The sequence below is a fragment of the Hemiscyllium ocellatum genome, chromosome 13 (genome assembly GCF_020745735.1).
Source record: "Hemiscyllium ocellatum isolate sHemOce1 chromosome 13, sHemOce1.pat.X.cur, whole genome shotgun sequence".
NCBI lineage: Eukaryota > Metazoa > Chordata > Chondrichthyes > Orectolobiformes > Hemiscylliidae > Hemiscyllium > Hemiscyllium ocellatum.
Window position 1 is genome coordinate 69038702 of NC_083413.1, and position 24602 is coordinate 69063303.

General features: G+C 40.2%; 1 protein-coding gene across 1 annotated transcript in view; it reads left to right on the forward strand.

Annotated features, from left to right (window-relative positions):
* epha4b (eph receptor A4b) overlaps window positions 1-22569 on the forward strand; it is a 317518-nt gene extending 294949 nt beyond the window's left edge. Inside the window, exons 11-16 of the mRNA XM_060834906.1 lie at window positions 11507-11568; window positions 16816-17025; window positions 19343-19492; window positions 20310-20503; window positions 20637-20792; window positions 22289-22569. Of these exons, the coding sequence (XP_060690889.1) occupies window positions 11507-11568; window positions 16816-17025; window positions 19343-19492; window positions 20310-20503; window positions 20637-20792; window positions 22289-22403 (887 nt within the window). The 3' untranslated portion in view covers window positions 22404-22569. The remainder of the gene's footprint in view (window positions 1-11506; window positions 11569-16815; window positions 17026-19342; window positions 19493-20309; window positions 20504-20636; window positions 20793-22288) is intronic.
* Window positions 22570-24602: the final 2033 nt, after the last annotated feature.

The window sequence follows — 24602 nt, forward strand, 5'->3', positions numbered from 1 at the left end:
GATAGGATTAGTTGGCCAAGGACAGTATATGGCACAGATAAATCAACCATTGTACTCTTCGCTCTATATCCTGCAGCAGATAAAAGATGCCTGAAGAATAATAAAGAAGTCAGAGGCTCCGTTTCCACGGTTTCCTGACACCTGTGGTTGATACGTTGACATTGTGTTTTCTCACTGTTAAGTCATTTGGGTATTTTAATAATTTGTAAGTGCAGGTGCTCTGCAGCCTTTGCATAGCAGCTGACATATTGAAATGAGGTAACAGCTCTCATCTGGGCCTCCCTGCACTGCTTCTGCTTATGATTGGACCGATCCATCAAGCCCATCTTCCACAGGCCCACAAATAACTTAGACAAGAGCTCATTAACATTCATGATGTTATGGACATAAGAATTCTCAGTAGATTGTCAAGTCTAATTATCTGCTGACATTTATTGAAAGCTTTGATTAGTGCACAATGTAATGAATAGAAAGTGTGTGTCGGACGACAGGAAAGGAAGCCAAGTTGCACGGTTTTTCTTTGTAGGATGTTGTCACAGAATGAATGCAGGCAACTTCATCAGTATTTGTTATTGTCTTGATGAAAGTCAGATGGCATATGAATGAAAGGCAGAAATGATTTGCTTTTAATTCATCTTTGTCTTGGTAGTTGTAAGATAGCTGCAGTAATCCTCCCATAAACATTGCAAATAGGTGTTTCCGTGACAGCGAGAGAGACTCCAGGATGGTGTGTTGCCTCCCTGATGCCCAGGCTTAGGATGTTTCTGCGCAGCCACAGGGAGGGGAGGGAAGCAGCCCATTTTGGTCGTAGGCAGAAAGAGAAATGAGGCCCTGCAAATGGAGTTTGGGGTTTTGGGAAGAAAGCAGAAAAGTAAGACCTTTTGAATTGTAATTTTGGGATTACTCCGTGTGCCACAGACCAGTGAGGTTAGGAATAAGAAAATATTACAATTAAATATGTGGCTCAAGAGCTGGTGTAGGAGAGAGGGCTTCAGGTACATGGATCATTGGGATCTCTTCTGGGCCAGGTAGGACCTGTCCAAGGAGGATGAGTTGCAACTGAACTGGAGAGGCACCAGTATCCTGGCAGGGAGGTTTAATAGTGCCACTCATGAGGGGTTAAACTAGTCTTATGGGGGATGGGAACCCGAGTAAAATTACCGAGGAGAAGCCAGAGATCAAAGCCAGTAAGGCCCAGTGGAAGAACAGACAGGGGGAGGTACTGAACATGGCAGTACTGACAGTCTGAAGTGTATTTCTTTTAATGTGAGGATTATGACAGATGAGGCTGATGAACTTAGAGCATGGATTAATACATATAACAATGTTGCAGCTATTACAGAGATTTGGTTTAGAGAGGGGATAAGATTGATAGCCTAATGTTCTGGGTGAGACAGTGAGGGTCATAAAAGAGGTGGGGGATTTGCATTCCTGATAAGGGAGAATATCACTGTTGTATGGAGGAGGACACCTGGGAGAGCTCATCCAGTGAGGAATAAGAAGGGTGCAATCACTTTGATGGGATTGTAAACAGGCCTCCCTGCAGCCAGTGGGTAGAGGACCAGATATGTGGACGGCTTATAGAAAAACCTAAAAACAACAGGGTCATTGGGGTGGGTGATTTTAACTTCTGTTATATTGATTGGACTCACTTAGTGCCAGTGGCTTGGACAGGGTAGCATTTAATAGGTGCATCCAGTGCAATGTTTTGAAACATATAAGTAATCCAACTCAGGAAGGGGCCATATCAGATCCGGTATTAGAACATAGAACATAGAACATAGAAAAATACTGCGCAGTACAGGCCCTTCGGCCCTCGATGTTGCGCCAATCCAAGCCCACCTAACCTACACTAGTCCACTTTCCTCCATATGCCTATCCAATGCCCGTTTAAATGCCCATAAAGAGGGAGAGTCCACCACTGTTACTGGCAGGGCATTCCATGAACTCATGACTCGCTGAGTAAAGAATCTACCCCTAACATCTGTCCTATACCTACCACCCCTTAATTTAAAGCTATGCCCCCTCATAATATCTGACTCCATACGTGGAAAATTGGGGAAATGAACTGGACCAGGTGATGGACGTTTCAGTGGAGAGTATTTTGGGAAAAGGTGACCATAATTCTGCGTATTTTAATTAACTTATGTGTAAGGACATGAGTAGTCCTCGGGTGAAAGTATTAAATTGGGGGAAGGCTAAATACCAAAGCATTAGTTGGGAACTAGGGAATGTAGTTTGAATGTCAGTCCACATTGCTTAAAGGTGTGTTGGTTAGTCTTTAGGGCCAGCATGTTCCTGTGAAAAACATGGAAAAAGATAGCAAGATTCAGGAAACTTGGATGACAAGAGAAATTGAGAGCTTAGTCAAAAAGACAAACGAAGCATGTGTAAGGTTTAAGAAACTGAAGACAGACCGAGCCTTAAAGAAATACAAAGATAACGGGAAAGAACTCAAACAAGGAGTTAGGAGGGCCTAAATGAGCCATGAGTATGGTTGGCAAATAGGATTAAAGAAAAACTCTGTGGAGTTTTATCCATAAGTAACAAGCAAGAGGGTAGCTAGGAAACGGGTAAGTTCATTCAAGGACAAACAAAGGGAATATATACCCGAAGCCTGAGGAAGTCTTTTAAATTCTGATGCAGAGTATTCGTTAAGAAGGAAAAGGACATGGTGGATGATGAGTCTCAGGAGGGGCACATTGATGTCAATATACAAAAGGTGGAGATGTTGGGTGTTTTGCAAAGGATTAAAGTAGACTACTCCCCAGGATGCTGAGGGGGACAGGTGAGGAATTGCTGGGGTCTTGTACGAAATTGCTGTGATCTCTTTAGTTATAGCAGAGATCCCACAGGACTGGATAATAGCTAACCTTGTTCCTTTATTTAAGAAAATCAGTAATAGGGAAATTATTGAAGAAGATTCTTACGAATAGACAGGCTGGAGACTTGGGGGAGCAATGGCAGATGGAGTGTCATCAAATCAAATGCGATGTGATGCATTTTAAGAGATCAAATGCAGGAGAGAAGCACACAGTAAATGGCAGAACCTTCAATGGAATCAACCTACAGAGTGATCTAGACATGCAGTGCACTGTTCCCTGAAAGTGGCAACACAAGTGGATAAGGTGGTCAAAAAAGCATATAACATACTTGCTTTTATCACTGGGCAAAGGGTATAACAATTGACAAGTCATATTGCAGCTGTAAAGAACTTTATTTAAGCCACATTTGGAATATTTTGCACAGTTCTGGTTGCCATATTACTAGAAAAATGTGCGTGTATAGGGAGGGTACAGAGATGGTGTGTCGGGACGTTGCCTGGTTTGGAGAGCGTTAGCTATGAGGAGAGATTGGACAAATTTGGTTTGTTTTCATTTGAACGTTAAAAAATGAAGGGTGACCCGATACAAATTTACACAATAATGAGGCACGTAAAGTCTTTTTTACCCCAGGGTTGAAATGTCAGTTATTTGGGGACATAGGCTTAAGGTAAAAATGGCTATGTTTAAAAGAGATGAGAGAGGTAGTTTGTTTTTAAACACAGAGGGTGGTAAGTGCCTGGAATGCAGTGCCAGAGAGGCAACACAGTAGCAATGCTTAAGAGACATCTTGATAGATATAAACAGGCAGCAAGTGGAGGGAAAGAGACTGTATAGAGGCAAAAAGTTGTGAGTTTAAAAAGACATATTGTTTTGACACAGCCTTAGTGAGCTGAGGGGACTGTTCTTGTGCTGTGCTGTTCTTTGTTCTTAAGCTGCTGAGGAGAATTGTTATGAACTGTTGATTGAAAATTCACTTGTTTCATAAATACATACAAAAACACTGACAAGTTCAGTTAGCCAGAGAGGCTAAATTGGTGGCCGGTAGCTGGTACTTAAATGCACCCAGCCTTTTCTAAGTTGCCTGCAATGAACTTTGGCTTGCATTCGGAATCTGAGTTTATTGCAACTGTGTTCAACAGTCAGGATTTGCACAAAAAGGCAATACTTTCTCCAAATTACATGGAGACGGACGTTAAAGAAATAATGCCATACGTATTCAGTGGGATCTTAATTTTTTTTTGCCTCCTACAATTGCATGACATCTGCTCAGCAGCAGTAGATAGATCAGTACTTTCTGACAGCAACCGTGGAGGAATGACTGACAGGGTATTTAAATAAAATTTATCCATGCACTTGACTTTTTGTTTGCTGTATCTAGGTTACGTGGTAATAGTACCTGCTTACCCAAGGTCTTTATTTTTCTAGAAATCCAATGATTATATATTCAGGAATCCTTCCAAAGTAGCTTTTTCAATTTTTAAACAGCACAAAAACGAAACAGTTTTCCTAGCACTCCCAGGGTCGATACATCCAAGAGTTGTCTTTCCTTTGGAGTCTAACGAGAGTTCCCCCTGGAGTTGACTGTTTTCCTGCCAGTCTAACCAAGACATTCATTCCCTGGTCAGGCTAAAAAGAAGCTTTTTTTCCCAGTTACACACAGTTGCTATTTTGGTTTTCGAGCTTTGAATTTGAACCATCTGAATTACAACATGTGAAAGCACAATCCCTAATCGGATTCAAGTCCTATTCCAGCAAGAAAATATCTCTCAGCCTGAAATCAATAATTTTTACATCTGTGCTGTATGATCTTAAATTTTATTCTAGAGACATTGTTGAAATGTGATCCTTGACTTTTGTACCAAAACCTGATGCTTGCATGTTTAAGCTAGTTTCTCAAATTTCTTAATACTGTTCTGCATGGTAACTGATAACAAACTAGAGCGGGTGTGTGAAAATATGCCAGGCAAGTGGGCAAGGGCTTTGAATAATACCAATCTCTGCATGTCACCTTATATTCAGTATACTCAGTCCTTGTGCACCTTTCTGAACCAAGTGCTTATTTCTGTAGTGATCCAGAGACTGTTCACTCAGGAGATCAGATTTTTAGACAATTTGTTGGGGTGGGGATGTGGCAGTGCCATCTGTTGCTTCGTTGGATCCAAACACTGATGAAGCAAAAACAATTAATTACTACAAAGTTATTCAATGTGGAATAAGCAAGGGTCATCGAGTCCAACATTCCTATTTCCATTTGCAACTTTGCTTCACTCGAGCTTCCACATTTTAACCTTCCCCAGATGCTGGACTCACAGGGGGTGTTTTGTAAACCCCAGATGGAGTCATGTTGCTGGGTCCAGTGACTGGAAGGGCAGAGACTCAGTCATTAGGGACAAAGGTTGCAATTTGAAATGATTAAATGGTCAATTAACAGCTCGTTCCCAACATCTGGATGGTGATGGAAAGGAGCCCAGCAATGTGAGATGGCTGCAAGCAGCATCTTGAACAGGAAATCCCATAAGCCTCAAGAGTCTTGAAAAGTAATAGATGCTCTCAGAACTGCGACAATAGCAATGGAGCTTCACCCCTCCAGTCACCAGAAAAGTCCTGCAGCACAATTACTGTTACCCTCCTCAGTGCACTTCAGAATGAAGGCATCCTGCCATTCCCCTTGCATCTCCAGCAATGGCCATTTCTGAGGGGCTTTGTTAATCAAGTAATGATAGCTGGTCTCCCATTATAATACATTTTCTTTCTAATGCAAGGGATTATTAGAGGCATGTAGTGGCAGAACATCAATATCCCAATAGATTATAAAAGCCTCTTAGCAAGCTTTACAATATTGACAGCTTTAATGGTTTGTCTGATATCCATTTAACTGGTATATTACCCACTACCCAACCTGCAGATGGCAAAAATAATATACTTTTTTTAAACAGGGATGCTTTGCTTTAACAAAAAAAATCACCAAATCCATCATTATGATTGGTGGGGGTGGGGGGGGGTGGTGGAGGGAACAGCTAAAGTTCAGAAGTCAGGAAGTGCAATCCTTGGCATACGCACACCATTTCTAACTCCTCAGATACTGAAGCAGTCAGTCTCTCAGTCAGGTCAGTCAATTGCCAAATGAAAGATGACCTGGACAATATTCAGGTTTAGCTTTTAAAAGTGGCAAGAAATATTCATACTACACAAATATGTGAGAGGATGTAACCACCGCCCTCTGACATTCAGTAGTTTACAATCTCTGAATTCCTATCAACATCATTGGGGTTACCATTGACCAGAAATTGGACTGGACTCACCATATGAATATAGTGGCTACAAGAGCAGATCAGAGTCTCGGAATCTTGTAAATAATTCACTTATCTGATTCCTAAAGTCTTTCAAGCATCTACAAGGTCCAAGTCAGGAGTGTGATAGAATATTCCCCACTTGGCCGGATGAGCGGAACTCCAACATACTTAAGTAGCTTGATATCATTCAGGACAAAACATCCCATACAATCAAACAAACAAACAGTCACTTCACTACTGACTGTCAGTAGCAGCAGTGTGTACTATCTAGAAGATGCATTGCAGAAATCACAGAAAATCCTGAAGCAGCATGTTTTAAACCTATAACCACTCCCACTTAGAAGAACAAAGGCAGCAGATACATGGAAATAACGCCTGCATGTTCCCCTCCAAGCGACTCACCATTTTGACTTGAAAGTATATTGCCGTTCCTTTACTATTGCTGGGTCAAAATCCTGGAATTCCTTCCCTAACTGCATTGTGGGTCAACCTACAGTACATGAACTGCAGCGAGGAGAAAGTGAGGACTGCACCTGCTGGAGATGAGAGCTTAAAAATGTGTTGCTGGAAAAGCGCAGCAGGTCAGGCAGCATCCAAGGAGCAGGAGAATCGACATTTCGGGCATAAGCCCTTCTTCAGGAACTGCAGCGATTCAATAAGACAGATCACCACCATCTTTGCAAGGCCAATTAGTGATGGATAGTAACTGCTGGCCTAGCCAGTGACACTCACATCCCACAAGTGAATTTTCAAAAATCCCCAATATTAGCTTCTTGAATCTAAACCTTAGATTCTTGAACTTTTGATCAAAGGGATGAATTGCAATGGACTTCTGCTAATCACTTTCACAAAAGATCCATGGAAATTTTTATTCAATTTGGCCAGGTTTTCAATGTCTCTTTAAAAAGCTGCAGTGAATTATCAGGAAGCCATCTATAGAAATTTAATTTCTTATAGAATCTTTGACTAAAAATGACTGTGACAATTGACAATAGACAATGATGATCTCCAGCAAGAGAAATATAACCATCACCCTTTGACACTCAGTGACATTATCATTGCTTAATTCTCCCAATAACAAAATATTGATTTTTAATTTTTACATAGAAACTGAACTGAACCAATTCCTAAAGCCTGTCCATCATTTGCAAGGCATAAGTGAGGAATGTGAATGACATACTGCTATTTGCCTGTATAAGTAGAGCTGCAATGACACTCAAGAAGCTTAACATCGTCCAGGACAATGCAGCTTACTTGATTGATACCCCATCCAACACTTTCAACATCTATCTGTTGCATCACAGCAACGTAAGGATCCTTCGACATCAAACCCAAGACCTCCACCTCAACATTTATGGAGGGTGACTGTGAGCTCTTCCAAGTGCAGGAGGAAGATGACAACTCTTCCAAGCAAGCAGCTATTATTGGATGTGATGGAAGAAATCAGCAAATTGCGGTTTCTTTATCCTGCATATAGTACATCAAAGGGAACCAGAGCCTGAGGAGGATGGGAAAGATAAGTGACATTGTACTGTGGGTGCCAAACCCTACACACTCACTTCACCATCACTATCCTCAAGACAACAAACCTTGCACTTCACTCCTCTCTGGACAAGCACCTCATATTTCCAGCTGAACAGACAGCGCTCACTTTCGTCCTTTTGCTCTCGTAGCCATTCTTCATACTATCCTTGCACTAAATTCTTTTTCCATTCTCTCTACAGAAGACGTATGAATATTCACATTTTTCTACTTTCTGCCAATGTAAGTGAATAGAGCAAGACAGGGACGCAGGGATGGTGGATGGTCCTCCAGTGATTGACATCTTATGACTCACTGGCAATACATGTACTCTGGGCTTTGGCCCAGGAGGTCAAAAAGGAGGCTTTGGCCCAGGAGGTCAAAAAGGTCAGCAGCAAACTCTGAAAGCTTCAGCCTTCACAGCCAATGTTTGCAGACTCCCAAAAGAGATGACATGTGTGGGGAAATCTGGTCTCCTTGCAACTGGATCTCATTGCTGGCTTGTGGAGGGACATGTGGCTGAGCAGATGGAGCTGTTGTTCCTGCCATTGATGAGTGGTGCTAGAGATCTTAGCGATGTTTCCACTCGTGCCCATCAGCATGGAAGTAAGCTAGAGCAGTACAATGAGCTCCAATGTGATTGTAATACCTGCCACCATATCTACATGCCTTTGCAAGTACAGGACATCCTGGACAGGGGAGATTAAGGCTTCCATGGAATATCAAATCACTTCTAAGCAATGAAAACACTCAAATCTGTAAGCAGCATCCTCTCATCTGGTCATGACTAAAGCCCTTCAGTTTCACCGATCAAAACCTTACTGTCTTGTCAGTTTCACTGACTGTACCTTAAAAATGGAAAGGAATGAAATTAGGGATTATGGGTTAAAGAGTTACTTCATTGTTCTTTAAGCAACTTCGCCAGAGTCTCACCTCAGTGAAAGCCAGTAAAAAGGAGGGATGATGTTGAGATCCCAACATAATGTCATCTTAAGGGCATTTAACTCCCTCCGCACATTTCCTGTACTGGGAATATGGATACAACGTTTATTAGGCCATCAGAGACATCAAGAGGCAATACTGAACTAAGCTTCAGACCCAGACCAACCACACAGATACTGGTCACTCATGGCAAGGCCTACAAAAAGTAATGAGCTACAAAGTGAAGACAAAACTTCAGAATCGCAGGTAACAAGTACATTTCTACCCAAGGAGCTCAATGCATCATACCTTCCCTTCTTTTCAAAGTGAGTGCATCACCTGTCCCATCAGCCTCGGATGCACACCTATCCATGGTCACCACCGCAGACGTTAGATTGGTCTTCTTGCGAGTGAACCTTTGGAAAGCACTGGTCTGGATGGAGTCCCCAGCCACGCATTCAGATCCTGTTCAGACCAGCTAGCGAGAGTAGTCACAGACATCTTTCATCACCCCTTACTAGCATCTGAAGTCCCCACCTGCTTCAAGAAGAGCATCATTATCCTGATGTCAAAGAAAAACCATGCAGTGTGCCTCAATCATTACTGCCCAGTAGCTTAGACTTCCATAATTATGAGAAGCTAGTCATGGCTCAACCAATTCTTCTTTATCCTTTGCATTTTGCCAAGGCGTAAAGAGTTCACGGCGGACACCAGTACGTGGACCTACACGCATCCATGGAACACCTGGCAACAAGAATACCTACGTCAGGCTCCTACTTATTGACTACAGTTCCACCTTCATCATAATTCCAAACAACCTCATCTCCAAACTCTGAGATTTCGGTCTCAGTTCCCCCCACTCTAACTGAATCCTGGAGTTCCTGACCCATAGACCACAATCAGTAAGAATAGATGACAACGCCTCCTCCACCATAATCCTCAATACCGATACCCCGCAAAGCTGTGCACTCACCCCTCTACTATACTACTATACCACACCACTGTGTGGCCAAATTCCACCAACTCCATTTACAAACTTGCTGACCACACCACCACAGAACATAACAAAGAAATTGAATGCTTAGCAACATGGTGTAAAGTCAACTATCTCTCGAACAACATCAACAAAATAAAGGAACTGGTCATTGACTTCAGGAAGCAGAGTGGAGGACACATCCCTGTCTGCATCAATGGGGCTGAGGTGGAGATGGTCGAGAGTATCAGGTTTCTGGGAGTGAGAATCACCAGCAAGCTGTGCTGGACCACCCAAGAAAGAACATCAAAGTCTCTACTTCCTGAGGAAGGTTAAGGAAGTTCAGTGCACTCAGAAAGACTCTAATTTTTATAGGATGCTTTCTTTGGTGTATCTACCTGGATGCATCACAGCGAGGTATGGTAGCTGCTCTGTCCAAGATCACAAGAAACATAGCTCAGTCCACCACGCAAACCAGCCTTCCATCTGCTGACTCCATCTATACTTCCTGTTGCCTCAGGAAAGCAACCAACATAAGTATGTAAGTTAGCTTGCTGAGCTTGAAGGTTTGTTTTCGGATGTTTTGTCACCATGACTAGGTAACATCATCAGCGAGAGTCTCTGGTGAAGCGCTGGTGATATTACCTGCCTCTCTGTCTGTAGCTCTTGGTTTCTTAAGGTGGGTGATATCATTTTTGGTTCTTTTCTTCAAGAGAAGGTAAACAGGGTCTAAATTGATGTTTATTGATAGAGTTCTGGTTAGAATGCCATGCCTCTAAAGAATGCTCGTGTCTTTGTCCTAGGATGTGTGTGTTGTCCCGGTCAAAGTGGTGTCCTTCTTTGTCTGTATGTATAGAAACTAGTGAGAATGGGTCGTGTCTTTTGGTGGCCGGCTGGTGTTCATATATCCTGGTGGCAGGTTTCCTGCTAGTTTGTCCAATATAGTGTTTTTTTATAGCTCTTGCATGGTATTGTGTAAACAATATTAATTTTGCATGAGATATCTAAGTCCTCCCACCCTAGTTATACACTTTTCCATCAGGCAGAAGGATATAAAAGTTTGAATACACATGTGAATAGATTCGAGAACAGCTTTTCCCCCTGCAGTTATTAGACTTTTGAATAGACCTCTCAAATGTTAATTCTGATCTCTCTTCCTGCACCTTCTCTGCTATAACACTGTATTCTGTTCTGCTATCCTGATGCACTTGAATGGTAAAATCTGCCTGTATAACACATAAAACAATACTTTGCATTGTATTTCAGTACATGTGACGACAACAACAAATGAAACTCAAGCTCACATCTTCACTTGCCTGGGAAAATTTTCTATAGGTTCTGATCTGAACTAGATTAAATATTCTCAGACATAGAGCTCAGATAATAACATGAAGTGAAGTGCTTAATGCTGATACAGTTAACTCCCATGTCAAGAGTAATTTGAACATAAATGTTTAGCCACCCCCCCCCCCCCAAACTAATATTTAACATAGAAAAATAATTGTTACTCAGGACTACAACATTTATATTTACTGAAGTTGTGTCAGGTACTAATACAGGAGGTTCTCCACTGATCAGTTTATACTTGTCATCCAAGATGATTTGGTGAGGCCTTCTGTCATGTATTGGTTAGAGCCATTAACACCACAGCAACTTGACCATTGACTGTTGTTTCAAACCAGAATTAGGTAAGTATAAATTTTGAATGCACGAGTATCTGAAAAAAAATTGGTCCTGCTTTTGGCTTCTGCAGTTAAAGGCTATTATTCCATCAGCTTGAGGTTTATGTGATCACAATGCCACTGGGAACTTTATCCCTTCAAAAATCTTCATTCAACATTATCAGTTCTGTATGTAATCTGCGAGTACTGGGGTGATTGAATGTGATTACGCTATTGGACTTGCAATAAAACTAGCCCCAAACACTCATTTTGTACTACTTTATATTCACTGATCTTCTCTCCTTCCTTTAGGCAAGCCTGTAATGATAATAACGGAGTACATGGAGAATGGATCTCTCGACTCATTTCTGAGGGTATGGCCTGCTTTCTAATTAATACTCTGGTAATTTGTTATTATTGAAGTGATAATGACTCACCCAAAGGAGAGACTCTGCCTACGTCCTTCAAACACATGGAGGCGAATTGTTATGAGCAGATTTATTTCTAGATTAGTTTGCTCATCAAGAACATGTTTGGATGTATATACACATTACTCTCCCTTCTGCCTAGTTGCTTTCATGAATGCTACTATCGATATCATTGCAATTGTTAACTGTTGCCCTTCATCGTTGCAGGTGGTGTCATTATCTAGAATGCAGTATGAAGTTAGTTCAGCCTCTGTTTCTTCTGGCAAAAATGGTAGTTAATTTTAGTCATATGATAATTGCTGCCTCACAATTCTTCAGCAATAACTTTGTGTGCCACCTTCATTAGAGAGCCAGGTCCAGTGTGATTTGCTTCAGGTTTCTTCATACACGGTGTGCAGCTTTTCCATGGAGCACAATTTCACAGCGGCAACAGACAGCTTGGCTGCACAACAATACTTCATACTTGGTCCAGATTAATAATCCTATCATGTTTCTTCTGCCATTTTGAATAATTTATTACTTCTTTGCCACTTCCCTTAATATGAAAGGTACACTGTTTAAACTGCCCTGTCAAATGATGTGGCTTCATGAAAAAATATTTCAGCAGATTTTGTACAGTGTAGAAAAACCCCACTTCACTGCACCTACCAAATGCTGTCTATATCATAGGAGAGTGTAAACTTTCAAAGACAGGAAGGAGATTTGAAGCATCACAATCCAGATACAAGACCCATGTACTTTTTAGTGGCACTTAACTGTTAGACTCAGATCCAGTTGGGAAATTTCGTCAGTGAATTTGGAAATCAATCTTCATTCTCTGAATTCATAACATCAGACAGCCAGAGCAGATGCTGAATTGAATAATATTATTTCAGTAATTTCAGGGGTACTGCATAAGGTCTGAAACCTACCTATCTCAATTTGGGAGTGAAGACAGTTCCAGAGAGAATAGTTAAAGTCACTCAACTAAACGAGCAGTTTGGGAATTGGTTGATGAACCATCCCAGTTTGTTGCTCATTCAAAACCTTCTTGTTTCATTTGGGGAAGATGTGGGATTTCCTGGGTTCTTGGTTTACCTTAGGCAGGCTGTTGCTTTAATGGAGCTTTAGACATCTCTGAGAAAGAATGGACTTCTTCCATTTGGAAAATAATGCAGGAAGCTAAGTTGGCTATTTTAAGATGTATAAGCAGGATTGCAAGTTAAATAACTCAAGATCATATGCTTTTGAAATTTACTCAGTGTAATTCAGAACAATATAGTAAGACTGCATTATTGGGTGAGTAATGATTATTAATTTTTTAATATATTCACGAGTGGAAATTGATCATTGGCAATTGATAATTGATTCAGTAACATCAGAAGAAATTAGCTGGTTCACATCAATTTAGTAAAACCCATATTTTCCTAAGTTTGTACTTGTGACTATTCAAGTGCTTTGACCCTCTCATTTACTTGGTGATATAGAAAGCAAGATAAATATTTTGATGGCTAAGGGACTGATTTCTGGCATGATTCAGTTGGGACTGGGGGCTAGGGCATGGGTCCTCCAGGTCTGGTAGCTGCCATAATTCCCATAGCTCAACTGGGGCATTTCATAAGAGGGCAAGACATTACCCTCAAGTTTCACTTGGTTCAGCTAAATGATATTGGATGGGAGTTCCCAGTAATACCAGTTGTGAAGGTTTATAATTAGTGATTATACAAATAATTGAGTATGAAGAATCAATGCTCTGCATCCATAGGATGTCAGAATGGTGATAGGCTTCTGATAAAAATGGTGGGTATTGTATAAAAAGCGTAATGCGACAATTAAAAACTGTTTACTTTGGAGGTGTCATTAAAAAGCTGGGAATATAAATCACTAATTTTTAATTATTCAGTTGCCAATTAGTCAGTTGCCAACACATGCTGTTCTTGCCAGCATGGGGCAGTGAGCTCAGTTGGCTGGACAGCTGGTTTGCAATGCAGAATGACGTCAACAGTGTGGGTTTCATTCCTGCACCACCTGAGGTTGCCATGAAGGATTCTCCTTCTCAATCTTTCCTCTCGCCAGAGATGTGTTGAAACCACCACCAGTTGCCTCCACGTGGTGAGAAAACAACCCTAAGGTCCATCAGGATTGTGGCAACTTGACCTTTACCTTCTTGCTAACGAGTCATTGAGCAAGTAAATGAAAAGAATAAGCCAGTAAATAGCACTTGTATCGGCCTGTGAAGTTAACTATATCTTGGCTGGTCTACAGATCATCCATTCTAAAAGTATATAAAAAGGCCTTCTTGTGATGCAGTGGTAATCTTTGAGGCAGGAATCCCAGGTTTAAGTCCCACCTGCTCCAGAGGTGTGTGTAATAATATTTGAAGTGTATGAGAACTCAAACCAAGTCTTGTGAAATCAGCATATTAAATTCTACCTGATATTTTCTAATGCATAACATTTCATTATTTATTCATTCCCAATAGGGTAGATTTCTTTTTGAGCTTTCTTGGTTTGTTATCTGAATGCTCTTTGATTATTACGATGGTGGAGGTGCCGCTGTAGGACAAAGTTAAAAATCACACAACATCAGGTTATAGTCCAACAGGTTTATTTGGAAGTACTAGCATTCAGGGCGCCGCTCCTTCATCAGGTAGCTAGTGGAGCAGGATCATAAGACATAGAATTTATAGCAAAAGATCTCAGGGTCATGCAGCAGAAATGATATATTGATCAAACCTAGATTGCTGTTAAGTTTTTCATCTTTTAGAATGGGTTGCAGGTTTTGGTTCATTAGTATGTAAATCCCAGAACTTCTTTCAAGTCACATTCCTGAGATAACTTAAAGTTTTATGGAAAAAAAACCTCTCAGCTCAGACAATTCATTAAAGCTGTGAGGTTACAGACTGTCTGTATCCTAATCTTGGGCCAGACTGATTCTATTTCCAAAGCAGGGATTTATAAAAAGTTACATAGATTGACTGCCTGCACATTTTGTGCTTTTTGGAATTAAATAGAATGTATCTGCAATTACAAATTCACTCCATAGACTTGTATGTGTATGTGGGATGGAGGGAGAGAACGAGAGCACAAGAGAAGGGGGGGGGGGGGGGGGGCAGGGGGAGGGAGAGAGAGAGAGAGAGAGAGAGAGAGAGAGAGAGAGAGAGAGAGAGTATGTAAGAACGTGAGAGAGAGTGTGTGTGTATGTGCATGCGAGAGTGTGTAGTGTAGTGGGGTCACCTGTAGTGTGACATGAATCCAAGATCCCGGTTGAGGCCATACCCATTGGTACCAAACTTGGCTATCAGTCTTTGCTCGGCCACTCTGCTGAGGAAAAATCAGATTATGAATGAAGTTCTATTAAGGCCATCTCTCTAACTTGTAAGCAAGCAGAGAGAGATCTGTCATTTACTCAGTTTGACGACTATGTTAAAGTGAAGGAATGTATCGCGCACCAAATAGCCATATGAGAAATGGAGCTGGAGAAGGAGAGATCTGGAGGGAGCCAAATTTTGTTGAAGAGATGGCTTCTGTAAATGGTGGTGAAACAGAGGAGTCTGAAAACAGGATTCTAGAAAGCAGACTTCAGGTGACAAGAAAAGAGACTTGACTGACAAGAGTCATGTCCAGAGATCAAGTTTACATAAGAGGATAAAGTTGAAAAAAATTGCAGATCATGAGTTAAATTAAAATTGCCCTGTGCAGTCTTGTTTGATAATGGTAACAATGAATGATTAATTTTTGATTTTCCTATAGCTCCGACTTTTCATTGAAACAATTTTAGTCTAAGGGAGAAACATCCCAGCTTAAAGGTGGCTGCAGTGATCCTCTAACTATAGGTTGCACCATTACACATAACCAACATTCAATCTGAACTGAAATTAATATGCATCAAAATGACTGAAACCAGTCACTCAGATCTGTGTCCACTACTGGATTGACAACCTTCTGAAAATTTCATATCTTGGGACAAAAGCTGCCTGAGGATTATCCAGTTTTTTGGAAAAACAAACCATATGGAAGAGTACACAGATGACAGATTTTCAGCAGAGAGGGTGCAAGTGAGAGAGAGAGAAGAAAATAGATTTGTAGATGAGGTTTGAAAGGTTTGCTCCCTCTTTCTCTCAGATTCTCTGAAACTCACAAAACATCAATTTGGGGTAGTATGCATTTGTGGAGAACTCAAGGATACCAATAAATTTTACGCTGCAAAAGATTTTTAAAAATCAAGTAAATAATTGCGGTCTCAGGCTAAAATCTAACACTTCAAGGGCCCAAGAAATTCTTAATACTATATATTGTAGACTTAGTCACACAGCGTAGAGACAGACCCTTTGGTCCAACCTGTCCATGCCTACCAGGTTTCCCAGACTAAACGAGTGCCACTTGCCTGTGTTTGACCCACCTCCCTCTAAACCTTTCCTACTCATGTCCCTGTCCAAATATCTTTTAAAATGTTGCAACTATACATATGTTCTTGATTTTTTTCTTTTTAGACTAGACACTATGCCATTTTTACCTTTGTAAATCTGTTTGGTTTTGCTTTTTATTATCTTTTCTTGATGGTAGCACGTGGTAAAATTCCTCTTTCACTGAAGAAAGCCTGATAATTTGCTCCTTAATTTTGACCAGGCTATCTTTTAAGTGTGTCACAGCTACTTGCTAAAAAGAACTAAACATCTTTGTTGCACCCATCAAGGGGGTTGAAGAGAGGGTCTGGCTCTAACAGGGATAAATGTAAATTACACCCAAGATGGTAAAATTATCCTCTAATTCAAGCTAACTGCAAACTTCCTGGCATTCCATGGTGATGCTCATTTCACCTCGTTCCATTTTCTTCTGAATATTAAGAGAAGCAATTGAGAGCTCAAATACTCTTGTCACAAATTAAGGTGGGGTGAAGAAACTCTTTTGAAAATGGACGACCGTGCAAGACTTCATTCCCTCAGAGACTCACTTTATGGTTTTGCAGCAATGCTATATTCTGTTTAAAGTGAAACTCCTGTTATAAATAGATGTGGTGTGAGATTCTCTTAGGATATAATAGGAAGTCAGCTCAGAGCTAATGGAGAAGAATTCCTGCTGTTTTCACGTCTGTAGACATTTGTTGTTCAGACTATGTCTATATTTAACTCAGCTTTAATGTGGAGTTATTCCTCTCAGGATTATTACTTAATTGAACAAAAAATTGATAATGATATTTTATATTTATATTTAGAAACGTGACGGACAATTCACAGTCATCCAGCTAGTTGGAATGCTCAGAGGAATTGCGTCAGGAATGAAATATCTTTCAGACATGAACTACATACATCGAGACCTTGCAGCAAGGAACATTCTTGTGAACGGCAATTTTGTCTGCAAGGTCTCAGATTTCGGGCTGTCAAGAGTTCTGGAGGATGACCCAGAGGCTGCCTATACAACTAGGGTGAGTGGACACATCAAGCAACATTTACTGGCACTTCAACACTATTTTAACGGATAGAGCTAACCATGGCTCAGTGATAAACACTCTCACTTGGAAGGTGCTGGATTCAAGCCCCTGCTGAGAATCAAAATCTTGGTTGCTTCTCCAAATGCAGCACTGAGGGCAACTGCATAGTGAATTTGGAATGAAAATGATAATGGTGAACATGTTAAAATTCGGTCATCAATAGTCTCACGCTATCAGAACTCTAAGAAAGGAATGAGAGAACAGTACCAGACAGCTGTAACTAACATGTTATACAATAGAATGCAATTTAAATGTCTACAGAAACCTCTGAATATCTGGAACCAGTCATTCTTTGGTAACATAGAAATGGAGATGCAGTAGATTTCAAGTACGGAGACTCTGGCTAACTAGAGTAGCCTCAGGAATGGACTGTAGACATCCAAAACCTCAAGGCCTCATGGTAGGCAGAATCCATGAGGATGGAATAACATAGGCATGTGACCATTAGAGCAGGAGCCATAGGACAAAATAGGCAGCAGCTTTGATGGTCCCTTCTTTTAGAGATAACATTAGACAGAAAGCCCCATCTTCCCTCTCAGTTGTTCATATGGGGGTTAGTGCTGTTTGAAGAACAGTAGATCTCTGTAAAGCATTTTGGGTTAAACCAAGGTTGTGAAAGGTGCTACATTAATGCAAGACCTTTCTATCTTTCATTTGAATTCCCTCCCTGCAAAGTATCTAATTTTTTTTTGTAGCCAGCCAGCTCAGGGTCCATTCTCAACTGAGGAGATTCTAAGCTCCTGGTTATATTTTTTTTCTTTTTTTTTCCTCTTAAAAAAAACCCTGCCCTACCACCAAACTGTGGTAGTGCTTATATTTTTCCCCAGCACCCAGGTTGTGTGTGTGCAGATGTGAGACACAGTCAAAGACAATAGGTGTACAATTCTTTCTTCCTGGTGGTGGAAATTGAATAAAGTTACCTTTAATTTGGAAGCTACGATATCTGGATTGGCCTGGTCACCTCAAAAGCTCTCTGCCTGGTTTTAGCAATCTAAGAAAAAAGTACCCATGAGACTTGTGGTCAATCTGGAGTTTGAAAGTAAGAACCTCCGATTAATTACAAACTTTTTATAAATATTTAATTCTTTGAACTTTTAATTATTCATATCTAGTAAACTGATGTGGACATGGAATCAGAGAACTTTACAGGAGGGAAGGAGGTCATTCTGCTGACAGTACACTGGTACAGACTGGTTAAAAGAGCTGTCCAGTTTCGTCTAACTCCCCACATGTCAAATTGCCTTTTGTGCAATTGGGTTACCAACTCAAAGTGAAGCTGTTCCAGATTTTTTTTTCCCCGTCTTCTAAATGTAAATACATAGCTGTGGCAAAAGGAATGTACTTATTCCTCCACTGTCCACCATTCAAGTTAAAACTGAAGTAACAGCAGGGATGAAGTAGCACTGCTGTTGCATACCTGCTGTTGTTTCATTATTATTCATTCCGTCGCTTGTCAGATCACGTTACCCTTTAGCAGCGCACAGCTCCTTTCTGCTTATGTTGCATGCTTTAGTGGGGAAATAGCTAGCTGGCTTAAACTCCCTTATTTTGAAAACCCTTATCTGTTCCTCCCACTGGGTTTCAGCTGGAAAGCTAGTTCATCAAGTGTGAAAACTTTTCACATTTCAGTGTAGAATCCTCAGAATCCGATTCCTTCAATCACTATGGAACCCACTTCCCTCACTCTTTCAACTGGCAAATCTCCCAATTATTCTTCCACTTCTTTAGACAAATTATTTTATCAGAGTTGTCCTTACTGATCAACTTGTCAGACAAAACAATTTCCCCTCCTTCAATCAAAACCCCTCATTTTCATAATCTATTAGTACAGACAAAAGGTTAAGATCAAACCCAGGGAGACGAATTCACCTTCAGCAATCCTTCTGCGTAACTGAAGGCTCTCAGCTCCTGGTAACATTCTGGTAAGAGTTCTCTCCAAGTTCTTGAAATCATTTCCAAAAGGTGGGACTCCCGGAATTGTACACAATACTTCAGATGAGGCCCAAACAACAAGTTACAATGGTTTAAACACAATTTCCTTGTTTTTAATAAGCCCCCCACTGACAATGCCAAATATCCGAATCACCCCTTTAACTACCTTAGCACCATTTCTTCATTGCCACTGAGTCAATATTCCCAGATTTCCCTGTCTAATTATGAAATTATATACACGCACAGATAATCATTTTACATGTATCTTTGCTTCCAAATTTATCACTGTATCTCACTTATGCTTGTAATGTGCTTTCAGGGAGGAAAGATCCCCATCCGATGGACAGCCCCAGAGGCCATTGCCTACCGTAAATTCACATCAGCCAGTGATGTATGGAGTTACGGGATTGTTATGTGGGAAGTTATGTCTTACGGAGAGAGGCCTTATTGGGAAATGTCCAATCAAGATGTAAGCAACAAAACCCCATGAACTTGTCAACTGTGTTGTCTTATTATTTTATATACCTGTGAACAGGTGCAACAATTGAACAACTGATGGTTACCAATGTTCACACTACATTGTTATAACCTGAAATAATTCCAAAGATTTAAAACAAAATATTGCAAATACTGGAAGTGAAAACTCAGCAGATTAGACAGCATCTCTGGAATGGTGTAAATATCTGTTGGCTGTTTCTCTTTCCATGGATGCTACCAGACCTGAGTTTCTCCAGCACTTTCTATTTTTACTTCATTCCAAAGAGAGTTTCCTTCTAAAGCTGTGCCAAACGATTTGCATAGGCTGATCTATTTCTTCCCCTCAGTCCATGTTTGTAAAATAATTTGTGAATAATGTTCAAACGGTCAGTGATTGAGATGGTTTCAGTGCATCATTGTTAGTCACTCTGAGAAGATGTATTTTAATTCACAATCTAGCTATTCATCACAATCCAGCCTAAATATATGCATTACTCCGAATTACAATTGAAGGTTAACCTGTACACGCTCACTGAAAGCTAACTGACTGTCCCCAAGTGCTGACTAGAATATTTAACATGGGTAATAATTTATTTCAAAATCAGAAAAATACCTCAATTCTTCATCTTACACAGAATTCAGGCCTGTGCTATTGTCTGTTAGTTTTACTTAGCTGTATGTGTGGCCAATGAGTCATTGAACCATTAATATAAAGCAGTCCATTGGACATTACTGCAAGGACCAGAGACTGTAGGTAACAAACATGTAAATCAGTGAAAGCCAGGGTAAAACTCTTGCATTTTCTGCAGGTGATTAAAGCAATTGATGAGGGATATCGCTTGCCAGCACCAATGGATTGTCCTGCTGTCCTTCATCAGCTGATGCTAGACTGCTGGCAGAAAGCACGTGGAGACAGACCCAAGTTCGGTCAGATAGTGAACATTCTTGACAAGCTGATACGAAACCCCAGTTGCCTCAAAACTCTAGCCAATGATGCAGCTTGGTAAGATTTAACAGATGTTAAATGTGAAAACGGAACGCATAGCTTCAAAGGCCAGATCAAAAGAAACTCACTTTGAGCCGCTAGTAAAAGTTTTCAGACCCTGTTCACCAGAATTTCTTTTTTGTATACACAGGTCAGGCAATTCCTTACAAGATCCATGCACTCCAGACTCATCAGCTATTACAACAGTAGATGAATGGCTTGATGGTATCAAAATGGGCCAGTACAAGGAGAACTTTGCTTCAGCTGGTTATACTACACTGGATACTGTTGTGTATATAAACAGCAGGTACTGTAAGAGTTGATAAATTGCTTTTATTTACGAGGATATTGAAAATAGCACTAAAAGTACATTTGCACCATTTTTAATTTGTCCGAGTCAACATAATTCACCTTTGATTTGGTAACTAATTCCTGTTACACTAATTGCTCAAGTGTATTCCTTTCTTCAGTCAGTCATATTGCGCATGATCATAGATGCAGTTCCTTGCTTTAAGAAAGAAATGGAAACAAGCTTCACAAAGACTGCAAGAAATGAGGCGAGGGAATCAAAAACTGCTTCGTGAGGCATTTTTGACTAGATTTAACCTGGCAGAGTTTAACTGCAAAAATGCAATTTTGTTTTAAATCCAAATAGGCCTGAGGGGCAAGCCTTTTGATTCAACTCTTTCCAGTTGGTTCTGTTATTATGAGCAGCTCTTTTCTCCCCATCTGATTTCTTTTTGATCATCTGGAGATGGCATTTTGAGATTAGTTGGTTAACCAGCTGGCAGAGAGAGTAACCAAGTCTTCATAATGACATCTGGTTAACCAAAACATAATTCAAACCTCAATTGCCATTAGGCTTCATTCTGCCTTGACAATTAGCAAACGTGTTTACCAAAGTATGTTTTTTATTGCTTCATCGGAGAAAAAGCAGTATATATTTGAACATTTTAATTACACAAAGCTGCTAATTTGTAATGAATATTGTATGGTTGAACTAGTATTATTCACATTAAATGACTTCCCTTTGAAGAGATTTCTCTTGTTGGGTTCCAATTTAACTGTACATTTAATTTAAGACAAGTATGTCCTTTCTGTGCTATTTTTAGTGGCCTTGATGAGCAAGTTTGATTTTTTTGCAAAAGGAAATGCACACAACAGATCTTCTCCCTTAACTTTTCCATAGTAATAGGCAGAGTGGTGCACAGAACTACCTGCAATCTCCAAGACATGTTCTATTCCAAACTTTTTAATTAGTTCTCTTCTATATAGAATGGCCAGCTGTAAACATATATTACGTCCCAGAAGAACTTATTGTGTTGTAGAGGTCGGTTATTAAGTATACAAAAATGATAACTGTTCCATGCCAAGACAATCTCTCTCCACCATATTTCTGAATTTTAATTTGCCTCACTACGCCTCATGCAGTTTTACCTTTAGAGACTTTGTAACTCCTGAAGGTGTAAAATGAAATAACAAGACATAGGACCGAGGCAAATTTGATTTAATTGACTGCAACTTCAATCATCTCCCCCACCTTAGCACAGCCATTGGAATGGGTTTACAATGCAAACAAATACATTTAAGTAATCAATATTGATTTTGGGAATTAGGGTATCAATATGTTTGCTCTTCAGTGCCAAAATCTTGTTTCAATACCCCCAGATACTCAGTGAAAAATGGGAGTATGTGTGTTGGCCTAATCAACATAGGCATATCTTTGGGAGAAACAGTAAAGAAATGATATAGCATATGTCTTATTATGTCACTCTAACTGATCTTGTTTTGGTTAATATCTAGTGACCTCTGCAAAATTGGAGTGACAATAGTTGGACACCAAAAACGGATCCTGTGGAGCATTCAGAACCTTCACACTATGGCCAACCAGATGCATGGAACACACATCCAAGTGTAACAGACTCCTTGCAACTAGACATTGTGAGTTGGACCCTTAAACGGGGGAAAAAAAAGAGAACCTACCAAATGCTTGGCTTCCTTCCTCTTGTTAACAGCTCCTTTATCACTGGTGAAACCTAAACAGCTTATCGTGAGAACACACATGCAGCATTCGTACCGCATGCAACTGTCCTTGCATTTAAACAAAATAATCATTATTGGCACATTCCATTCAAACTTTTTTTTTGTGAAAGGAATAGATAAGTGTAAAGATAACGATGAAGGTTTACTGGAGCAAATATAGTTTCCAAATCAGAGATGTTCTTGCACTCTAGTAGAGTCTATATAATAACCAGCAGCAGTGAGCTATCTCCTATTTATAGTTCTGTTTATGTTTTATCTGACCACTTCTGGAGGCTGCCATCATTACCAGTTTGAAAGCAGCCTAAGATCACAATAAAGATACAACCGACACATTTCCCATTGATGAAACAATCGGCTGACACCCTCTGTCAAGAGGGAAACACACTTAGGTCACTGGGATTACACTGGAAATCCATCCTTGACGTCAACTTGAATTGATAATCCCAAATTACCCATTGACTCTCTAATTGAACATAGAAATATCTACCAAAACTCAAAAGATTTTCATTTATCTCTATTCACTTTTAAATTAGGAAAACACGGTGAAGACAAAAAGCACTGACAATGAAGTGTGGGAAGAAATAGGTGGTGAACTAGGCAAATCAAGTGCAATTATTGATTAGGCAATTCAAGTGCAAACCTTGCAGCTTTATTATTGAGTATTGGATTCACCCAAATCCAAATGGACCAAACAGCATATTAACTGACTGAACAAAGTGTAGGCTGCGGATGATTTCAATCTCTGACAACAAAAGGGGAAAAATGAGCCCATGGATTCAAATCAACATTTCCAACTCTGTCAAATTCCCAAAATGCAGTTTGGATGCCAGTTTCACCAGGTTGTGCTCACTTCCATTTATTTTAAATGAATAGACTGAGAAAAAAATTGATAATGAGGGGAGCTGTCAAAAAAAATGGAAATGAGCCAGGATCGCAATACGTATCAGTGGGGATTTGGACTCGACTTTCTGCTTTAAATCTCAGAGAGGTGGATTACAACTTTAGAGCCAATAAAAAGAGAAAACTCTGACTGGATCATTAAAATCAAGACTAAGTACTTGCCCTCGGCATAAAAAACACCCACCTACGAATGCATGTTATTTTCTCAGCAGGTACAAGATTGTGCTGTATAATATGGATGGATGGTTAACATTATATATATTGCACACTTGAAACAATAATGCTCTGCCAATAGGTTTACATTTATTTTTATGCTTTCCTCCATTTACTTTTGGGTTGACTGAATGTACAAGGGGAAGGGGGCAGATTATTTGGTACTTCGCCAGCCTCCAGGCTGTGTTAAATCTGAAGAGATGTCTGTGGGAATGCACACTGAAAATAGGAAAGATGCAAAAATTGAATTCACTCAGCCCTGCAGTCATTTCAGGCATGGTTTCCTCTGGATTCTAAAGTTATAAACATTATTCATTTTTAAACACTTTTACATCACCCCATGCGATATCGCACAAAGATGGAGTCAGGGCATCAAATAACCCTTTGACCATGGTTTCAAGAAAGTTAAATCTCTTCATAAAGTTTGGGAGTGTGGATGGCCTTTCTGTTACATATTGTTCTCTCACAAACCAACAGAGAAATGCCAGAGTTCTATTCCATGCCTACTCTATTAGCACCAGAACATCTATTAGCTTACTCTATTCCTGAGATGCTGCCTGCTGTGCTTTGACCAGCAACACATTTGCAGCTAGATTACAAAGCTGTCAGGACTCAATAGAAAGACTGAAACTTCAGCTAGGAATTGCAGGACTGCTTCTGTTCTGCAAAAGACCTCTTAACCTGTTTGTGGCCATCATGAGATGTTATGAAATCTGCCTCATACATGGAATAAGCTCAGTTCCTGTTTCTGTGTCTGAATCACAGAATAAATGCTAGAACCTTCAAAAGACTCTTATGAATAGAGTCGAAACACAGCTCTGCCAATGAACAAGACCATCTAAATCGATGCTACCAGCCACATTAACTCATTTAATTACATTTAAAAGAAACACTAAAATGCCAAGAGTACCAATGGAACATTGCAAAGTTCAGGCTGTTGTAAACAAAATAGGAAATCATA